The 9,471-nt window shown below is 46.5% G+C and overlaps 1 protein-coding gene across 1 annotated transcript; it reads right to left on the reverse strand.

The window, feature by feature from the left end:
• Positions 1–5,017: 5,017 nt before the first annotated feature.
• Positions 5,018–8,565, reverse strand: LOC123154591 (nicotianamine aminotransferase A). The gene is made up of 7 exons (XM_044573304.1): positions 8,073–8,565; positions 7,175–7,517; positions 6,862–7,080; positions 6,711–6,770; positions 6,128–6,283; positions 5,834–5,927; positions 5,018–5,344 (listed from the first exon to the last, which is right to left on the reverse strand). Exons 1-7 carry the CDS (start codon positions 8,444–8,446, stop codon positions 5,211–5,213), a joined length of 1,380 nt encoding a protein of 459 aa, XP_044429239.1. The 5' UTR covers positions 8,447–8,565; the 3' UTR covers positions 5,018–5,210.
• Between the last annotated feature and the right edge of the window lie 906 nt (positions 8,566–9,471).

Genomic DNA, 9,471 nt, shown 5'->3' on the forward strand with positions numbered 1-9,471 from the left:
TTTTACGTGGCTGCTATAGGTTGCTAGCAAGAACGTTTCTTACCTACGCCAAAACCACAACGTGAATTGCCAATTTCTATTTACCCTTCATAAGGACCCTGTTCATCGAATCCGATCTGACTAAAGTGGGAGAGACAGACACCCGCCAGCCACCTTATGCAACTAGTGCATGTCAGTCGGTGGAACCGGTCTCACGTAAGCGTACGTGTAAGGTTGGTCCGGACCGCTTCATCCCACAATGCCGCCGAATCAAGATAAGACTAGTAACGGCAAGTAAATTGACAAAATCGACGCCCACAACTACTTTGTGTTCTACTTGTGCATAGAAACTACGCATAGACCTAGCTCATGATGCCACTGTTGGGGAACGTAGCAGAAATTCAAAATTTTCTACACAACACCAAGATCAATCTATGGAGTAATCTAGCAACGAGGGAAGGAGAGTGCATCTACATACCCTTGTAGATCGCTAAGCGGAAGCGTTCAAGTGAACGGGGTTGATGGAGTCATACGTCGTGATCCAAATCACCGATGATCCTAGTGCCGAACGGACGGCACCTCCGTGTTCAACACACATGCAGCCCGGTGACGTCTCCCATGCCTTGATCCAGCAAGGAGAGAGGGAGAGGTTGGGAAAGACTCCGTCCAGCAGCAGCACGATAGCGTGGTGGTGGTGGAGGAGCGTGGTACTCCAGCAGGGCTTCGCCAAGCACCGCAAGAATCGAGGAGGGAGAGGGGTAGGGCTGCGCCAAGAAGGAGATGTTCTCGTGTGTATGGCAGCCCAAAACCCCACTATATAGGGGAAAGGGAGGGGCTGCGCCCCCACCTAGGTTTCCACCCCTAGGGGTGGCGGCTAGCCCTAGATCCCATCTAGGGGGCGGCCAAGGGGGGAGAGAGGGGGGGCGCACCACTAGGTGGCCTTAGGCCCATCTGAGCCTAGGGTTTCCCCCTTTTCCCTTCTCTCTTTGCCTTGGGCCCTGGTGGGGGGGTGCACCAGCCCACCTGGGGCTGGTCCCCTCTCACACTTGGCCCACGCAGCCCTCTGGGGCAGGTAGCCCCACCTGGTGGACCCCCGGGACCCTCCCGGTGGTCCCGGTACGTTACCGATAGCACCCGAAACTTTTCCGGTGACCAAAACAGGACTTCCCATATATAAATCTTTACCTCCGGACCATTCCGGAACTCCTCGTGATGTCCGGGATCTCATCCGGGACTCCGAACAACATTCGGTAACCACGTATATCTATTCCCTGTAACCCTAGCGTCATCGAACCTTAAGTGTGTAGACCCTACGGGTTCGGGAACCATGCAGACATGACCGAGACACCTCTCCGGCCAATAACCAACAGCGGGATCTGGATACCCATGTTGGCTCCCACATGTTCCACGATGATCTCATCGGATGAACCATGATGTCGAGGATTCAATCAATCCCGTATTCAATTCCCTTTGTCTAGGGTATTGTACTTGCCCGAGATTCGATCGTCGGTATCCGATACCTTGTTCAATCTCGTTACCGGCAAGTCTCTTTACTCGTTCCGCAACACATCATCCCGTGATCAACTCCTTGGTCACATTGCGCATATGATGATGTCCTACCGAGTGGGCCCAGAGATACCTCTCTGTCACACGGAGTGACAAATCCCAGTCTCGATTCGTGCCAACCCAATAGACACTTTCGGAGATACCCGTAGTGTACCTTTATAGCCACCCAGTTACATTGTGACGTTTGGCACACCCAAAGCATTCCTACGGTATCCGGGAGTTGCACAATCTCATGGTCTAAGGAAATGATACTTGACATTAGAAAAGCTTTAGCATACGAACTGCACGATCTTTGTGCTAGGCTTAGGATTGGGTCTTGTGTTGGGGAACGTAGTAATTTCAAAAAAAATCCTACGCACACGCAAGATCATGGTGATGCATAGCAACGAGAGGGAAGAGTGTGATCTACGTACCCTTGTAGACCGACAGCGGAAGCGTTAGCACAACACGGTTGATGTAGTCGTATGTCTTCACGGCCCGACCGATCAAGCACCGAAACTACGGCACCTCCGAGTTCTAGCACACGTTCAGCTCGATGACGATCCCCGGACTCCGATCCAGCAAAGTGTCGGGGAAGAGTTCCGTCAGCACGACAGCGTGGTGACGATCTTGATGTACTACCATCGCAGGGCTTCGCCTAAGCACTGCTACAATATTATCGAGGATTATGGTGGAAGGGGGCACTGCACAAGGCTAAGAATATGATCACGTGGATCAACTTGTGTGTCTAGGGGTGCCCCCTGCCCCCGTATATAAAGGATCAAGGGGAGGAGGAGGCCGGCCCTAGGAGGGGGCGCGCCAAGTGTGGAGTCCTACTAGGACTCCCTAGTCCTAGTAGGATTCCACCTCCCATATGGAATAGGAAAAGAGGAAGGGAAAAGGAGAAGGAAGGAAGGGGGCGCCCCCCCTTCCCTAGTCCAATTCAGACCAGACCAAGGGGAGGGGTGCGGCCACCCTTGAGGCCCTTTTTTCTTCTTTCCCGTACGGCCCAATAAGGCCCAATATGTATTCCCGTAACTCTCCGGTACTCCAAAAAATACCCGAATCACTCGGAACCTTTCCGATGTCCGAATATAGTCGTCCAATATATCGATCTTTACGTCTCGACCATTTCGAGACTCCTCATCATGTCCCCTCATCCGGGACTCCGAACTCCTTCGGTACATCAAAACTCATAAACTCATAATATAACTGTCATTGAAACCTTAAGCGTGCGGACCCTACGGGTTCGAGAACAATGTAGACATGACCGAGACACGTCTCCAGTCAATAACCAATTGCGGAACCTGGATGCTCATATTGGCTCCCACATATTCTACGAAGATCTTTATCGGTCAGACCGCATAACAACATACGTTGTTCCCTTTGTCATCGGTATGTTACTTGCCCGAGATTCGATCGTCGGTATCTTAATACCTAGTTCAATCTCGTTACTGGCAAGTCTCTTTACTCGTTCCGTAATACATCATCTCACAACTAACTCATTAGTTGCAATGCTTGCAAGGCTTATGTGATGTGCATTACCGAGAGGGCCCAGAGATACCTCTCCGACAATCGGAGTGAGAAGTCCTAATCTCGAAATACGCCAACCCAACATGTACCTTTGGAGACACCTGTAGAGCTCCTTTATAATCACCCAGTTACGTTATGACGTTTGGTAGCACACAAAGTGTTCCTCCGGCAAACGGGAGTTGCATAATCTCATAGTCATAGGAACATGTATAAGTCATGAAGAAAGCAATAGCAACATACTAAACGATCGGGTGCTAAGCTAATGGAATGGGTCATGTCAATCACACCATTCTCCTAATGATGTGATCCCGTTAATCAAATAACAACTCTTTTGTTTATGGTTAGGAAACATAACCATCTTCGATTAACGAGCTAGTCAAGTAGAGGCATACTAGTGACACTCTGTTTGTCTATGTATTCACACATGTATTATGTTTCCGGTTAATACAATTCTAGTATGAATAATAAACATTTATCATGATATAAGGAAATAAATAATAACTTTATTATTGCCTCTAGGGCATATTTCCTTCATCTTGTCCATCACATGATTCTCCTAATGATGTGATCCCGTTATCAACGACATCCAATGTCCATGGTCAGGAAACCGTAACCGTCAATTGATCAACGAGCTAGTCAACTAGAGGCTTACTGGGGACATGGTGTTGTCTATGTATCCACACATGTATCTGAGTTTCCTATCAATACAATTATAGCATGGATAATAAATGATTATCATGAACAAGGAAATAACCAATTTATTATTGCCTCTAGGGCATATTTCCAACAATATACTAGTCTCCAATGATGAGTTGTAGCCGAGGAAGGACCTGTAAATTCTCGCTCTCACTTCTACCATCTTTTTTTACGTCATGGAAGACCAAAACAATGCCATTCAGGCGCATCGCCGGCCCGCCCGGGACAAAAATCCTACTTTCATCATAATTTATTATCATAGAGTACGAGCCCTACACATTCATGATAATACGTGTTTTTGTCATGTTCAGGACAAAATGCCATGATTGTGTCTTTTTCTTGTAGTGATGGGATGAATTCAATCGGGTGGTACTTCTTGTGTACCCGCTCTCGAACTCCAGGGTAAAAACCCTAGATCTGACCCTAATTGGTGATACCTGGCGATTTTAGCATTCTTTGTGTTGTTACCTTGATGAAGGCATTGCTCGGAGTTTGCTCAGATTTGATTCAGGGTGAAAACTCGGGATTTGACCTTAGTGGTTGGATCCGACAACGGTGGCACTTCCACGTCATTCCCTTCTTGGAGGCATCCTTTTTGTAGAATCTTTCTCATAGTCCTTGTGTTGCCAACAAATGTTTGGCACTGTTGGTCACCGTTGTATGTCGTCGGTCATTGTTGGTTTTTTCATTTCTCCCTCCGCCTAGGCATAGCTTTTATCTTCTATGACTCTGCTCTTTGTCTGTGTGATCGTGTGTGTGTGTGTGTGTGTTGGTTGTTTGCATCTTGTTTATTCAGAGGCCGGATGTGTACTCATTATGATCTCCCTCGATGCTACATCGTGAGTCAATAAAAGCACCCTATATGAAAAGAATGTATTCGACAAGTTCAATTCCAAATTAAGATAAAGTCAAATCAGCAATTGTTCATAAACCGCCTATTCACCCCCCCCCCCCTCTCTAGGAAACATATAGGTCCCTTCATGTAGCAAACTGACATTGGTATAAAAAGGAAATTTTTGGGGTGCTTCAACATACCTTAAGAGAATGTGTGCTTGGAGTAATATCAGAGTTGTCAAAATGAAATTAAACTTTTAAAATCTTTGACATGGCTATAATTTCACTTATGTTCATCATGTTTCATCCAGACCATGGCAACCATAACATATTCAAGGAGTATGTTCACTTCTATTCACAGGGAACTCAAAGTTTCATTTGTTGAAAGATATAGATTTTTTAAAAGGAGGTTCAAACCCCCGTCCTCTACATCATCCTGATGCACACAACCATCTTTATTGAAATTGATGCAAGGCAACAAGGCCAAATACATCAAAAGGTAGGGTACATGACTTGGGCAGCTACAACCGAACCATTACAAGATGTTTTATTGAAATATATGGATAACGATAACTAGAAACGATTTACAGCTTCAGTCAGATGTACAACTAAGGTGTGTACAACTAACAACCATTTATTGAATTCTTCTTCTTGTTCCTTTGACAGAATGATTTGATCCTTTCAAGACCATCTTGAAGAGAAGATGGAACGCAAGCAAAAGTAATGCGGACCCAATTTTCCATTCCCAAAACACTCCCTGCATTTGAGAGAAAACATTTACAAGTTTTTTTAGAGTTAAACGTATATAAGTTTTGTTTCTGAGAATTGTGGAAGTATATAAGTTGGACTGCAAAAACATCTCAAAATTATTAACAATCATTTGGAACATGTGCTTGATATTTTTTGTGAGCATCACAAACATGTAAACAGAAAAAAAAGACACTGGTCATGAAAGCAAGGACACGTACATGTTATGTTAGTCTTCGCATAAAAACAAAGAATATTCTAATGTGGTTATACATTTTCTGATAATGATATGCTAATCATTTATATGTGTAGTCATCTAAACTGATAAGAACTTCATATCCAATCAAACGACATAATAGAACATGATTCACATTTAAGAAGCATATATCAGTCAAACATAATCTTATGTTCGTACAAAACATATACTACTGTTTATTATAACAAAAAAGTTACGACCATTCCATATAGTTTTTAGAAAAATGACCATATGCATTCCTACCTGGACATAAAATTACTGATTCTTCCTTTGCGAGCTTGCAACAAAAATCAATGTCATCATGGATCGCCTCCAAAAGATGTAAGTTTAGTTTCACCTGTTTACATGGAAATTAATACATGGTTATGGATCGGAACATTGATGGAGACACATTGCGGTCCCAAATTAATACATGGAAATTCTTAACGCCTTGAAGGTGTTGTAGCCTCCAAAACATAATTATATTTTCACTTGATTATTTTGGACGCATTGCGGTCCCAAATTAGTCCTGAAAAAATAAGTCTATGCTTAGCTTACCATTACAAACATCGATCCTTCTGGCTTGTGAGGACATGTAATGTATTTATTTTCCTTTATTTCTCTATAACATATCTCTGATGATTCCTTTAGTAGACCAATAATCCTCTTAAAGAAATCTTCTTTTGTGTTCTCAAGAATTTGAGGAAGAGCAGCCTAAACAATTTGATAGTGCAACAATCCATAATCAAGTTGTGTCAATCATAAGAGAACAATAGTATCAAGGATATCAAAACATGAAGATGCAAGAGAAGGTGTTGTAGCCTTGTAGGTAAATAAGTTCTTAACAAAATGGCATACTCACAGTACAAAAATGTATATATTATAAAAGAAGTTTTAGTATATTGCATATTTGACCGAAAAGAATATGTCATGCTCATAATATGATGTATATTTTCTAAGAACAGTATATAGTTCTATTCAATAGTTAGTTGCTGCTTTATGTTTATTTATTTTATGAAAATCGAAGCAAATAAAGGTGAATAACTACAAATGTGTGTATCTTTCTAACATCATGCTGGACTTCGACTTTCAAACTTACTCAGGGACAGGAGCAAAATAGGACTAGGTACCAAAGACTAACCTGGACGAAGGTTGCTGGGTCCGTTGAGACGTTAAGGTAATTCGTAATAGATGTAGAGATCTACCCAGAAAAAATGTCAGTACAAACTTAGCAAAATGCTAATCCTCACAGTATATATAGGATACGAAAAGAATGACAGGGAGTTAATTACCCTAGTTTCCTCTAAAATCTTTGTGGGGTCGTACACCGCCACCCATCCAAGTCGCCATCCGGGCACTATCCATGACTTGGACAGAGATCCGATGGACAAGACAGGGGCAATGTGCCCGAAGACGCCCATGGGGATAAATGGGGCGCTGCCCAGAACCAGCTTGCCGTACACCTCATCAGCAATCACCAATATTCCGAGCTTTCTCGCCACCTCCGCGACCTAATCAAGCAACATCAGCAAACGATTAGCAGATGCAATCCATATATGTTCAAACAAACCGGTCGATCAGCAAGGCAAAGCATGGATGCAAAACCTTGGCCAAATGGTCGTAGGAGTAAACGCTGCCGCACGGATTGTTTGGGTTTATGATGAGCATCGCGGTTGTGTTCTTGTCGGCGATGGACTCCAGCGAGTCGATGTCGATCTCCCACCCCTTCTCGGGGATAAGGTCGAAATGCCGAACCTCCAGCTTGTTGAACGCCGCGCGCGCCTCGTAGTTCGGGTAGCCTGGCCTGGGGAGCAGGATGTTGGCGCCGGCAGTTTGGGCCAGGACCGGGATTATGACCTCGATCGCTTGAGTTCCACCGGCGGTGAGGAAGATGTCGTCGGCCGATAGCTTGTAGGGCACGCCCTGTGACAAGTGCTCTGCTACAGCTCTGTTTGTTTTCATATAAGGTACGTACAGTAAAAGGTTAAGTTTTCGAACGCACAGGGAAGAACATTCGTGGACACCAACGTAAGAGCATCTGCAACAGGCGCCGAACCCGCCGCGGGAAAAAACAGTTATAGCGCGCGCCCATCGTCTGGTTTGACGCGGCGCGCAGCGCTGGCTCCAGCAGCTGCGCTAAAATGCAGCGCGCGCGCCGCTCCAGCAGCGCGTAAAAATGCAGCGCGCGCGACACATATGGATGGGGGGGAGTGAAAGGTGCGAGCGAGCCCGCGAGAGTTCAGCGCGCGAAAGCGGGCGCAGCAAATATGCGGCGCGCGATTACGTTTCGGCCCACGTGCTGGACTACGTATGCCGCGCGCGTTGTTTTCGCACACCCCCTAGAGCAACTATTCCGCGCGCGCGCTAAAATGAAGGATTTTGCGGCGCGGCGCTAGTTTGGCGCGCCTGTTGGAGATGCTCTAAAGCGGCATATGGGCATCCGCATGCAGCTTTTACACGCGAGCGGAGAAACTGAAAATGAAACCGTGTGTGTAAATGTTACCTTCGTGCGGCGGGCAGGCCGACGCCGGCGGCGTAGCAGCTGAACTGCCCGGTGCGCAGCGCGGCGGCGACGGCGTCCTCGGCCTCGACGGCCGTGCGGAAGGCCGGGAACACGGACGGGTCCCCGTGGGCCAGCGGCAGCACGGGCCTTGGCCCGCTCTCCTCCACGCTCGCGCTGATCTTGTACCGTATCGCCCGGATGCTGTTCTTGGCCCCCGTCCTCGCCAGGATGCCGTCCTTGCCCCCCGCGAAATTCCAATCCGCCGCCGCCGCGGCATGGCCGTTGCTCTTGCCGTTCGCGGCGGCGTGCCCGTTGCTCTTGCCGTTGGCGGCGGCGGCCTCACCGTGGCCGTTGCTCTGGCGTACCGTGGCCATGAGGAAACGAGGAGGAGGAGTGCTGAGTGGTAGGGAACAAGGTGTCAAGGTAGTCAACCAAGGGATGGATTGAACAGCGGTGCTTGACTGTCCTATATAGCCGTTGGTCCGTCCGATCGCCTGCGCATTCGGGGCCGGCGGCAAGAAGCACGCATGCAGGCACGCTGCCGGTTGACGGGCGTGGCCGTCGCGACCTGTCACCATTATCCCGTCATATTTTTGGGTGCTCCGTCTTTGTTTTATGTACGGAATGCAGGTCCAGCGCCAAGGAGTACACTACTGGCTACACTCTTTGAGAAAGGGAAAAGGACCTGGACGCATGAACCATGCTTCTCGACTCCACCCGGTGCCGTGCAGGTGGCAAGCTGATTGGTTCAATGTCACCCACTCAATTCCACTCAAAGTATATATAGCCGAGCCCTCCGGCTCCACAGCGGTTTTTGGAAGTGCAGGCAAATCACCGTACCAAAAAAAATGTACGGCTAATCCAGAAATGGTATCTCTGCACCTAATTCAGAATGCCGGTGAGGGAGGGGCGATGACAGCGGCGTGCCTTCGGCTCACTTTAGTGCTTGTCGTCATCGCTAGGTGGTCTACGGGCTTCGATATTTTCTTTTTTTAATGTTCGTTGTACTACCATGATTGAAATGAATAGATCGAAATCTTTCTCGCAAAAAATTTATAATGCTATATCTTTCTTTCGGTGCTTGAAGAAAAAACTCTAGCACTTTCCTTGGTTGATCGTGTGATAATTATAGTTCTTTTTTTCTTTTTGACAGATAGATACAACAGAAGTTTGCCGGTGCTCTTCATTTTTTAACATGGTAGTGGCTGGCAAAAATTGCAATTCCTTCGTTTAGTAGTCAGGAGTGCTGATATTAGACAACCCTTTATTTGGGGCTTGTCTTGCTGTGTCCCCGGCATGATTCTATGACTTTTTATACTTGACTTTGTGACTTTGGATGCTTGGTGGTATGCTTTATAATATAAAGCGGGGGGAAACCCTTTTTCTTATATTAGACCAC

The sequence above is a fragment of the Triticum aestivum genome, chromosome 1A (genome assembly GCF_018294505.1).
Source record: "Triticum aestivum cultivar Chinese Spring chromosome 1A, IWGSC CS RefSeq v2.1, whole genome shotgun sequence".
Lineage (NCBI taxonomy): Eukaryota > Viridiplantae > Streptophyta > Magnoliopsida > Poales > Poaceae > Triticum > Triticum aestivum.

Coding starts and splice junctions, on each gene's coding strand:
- LOC123154591 (XM_044573304.1), bottom strand. CDS start 8,446: ATGGCCACGGTACGCCAGAGCAACGGCCACGGTGAGGCCGCCGCCGCC. Junction 6,771..6,861: donor AGATTTTAGAGGAAACTAGG/GTAATTAACTCC, acceptor TTTTCTGGGTAG/ATCTCTACATCTATTACGAA. Junction 5,928..6,127: donor AAGGATCGATGTTTGTAATG/GTAAGCTAAGCA, acceptor CCATGTAAACAG/GTGAAACTAAACTTACATCT.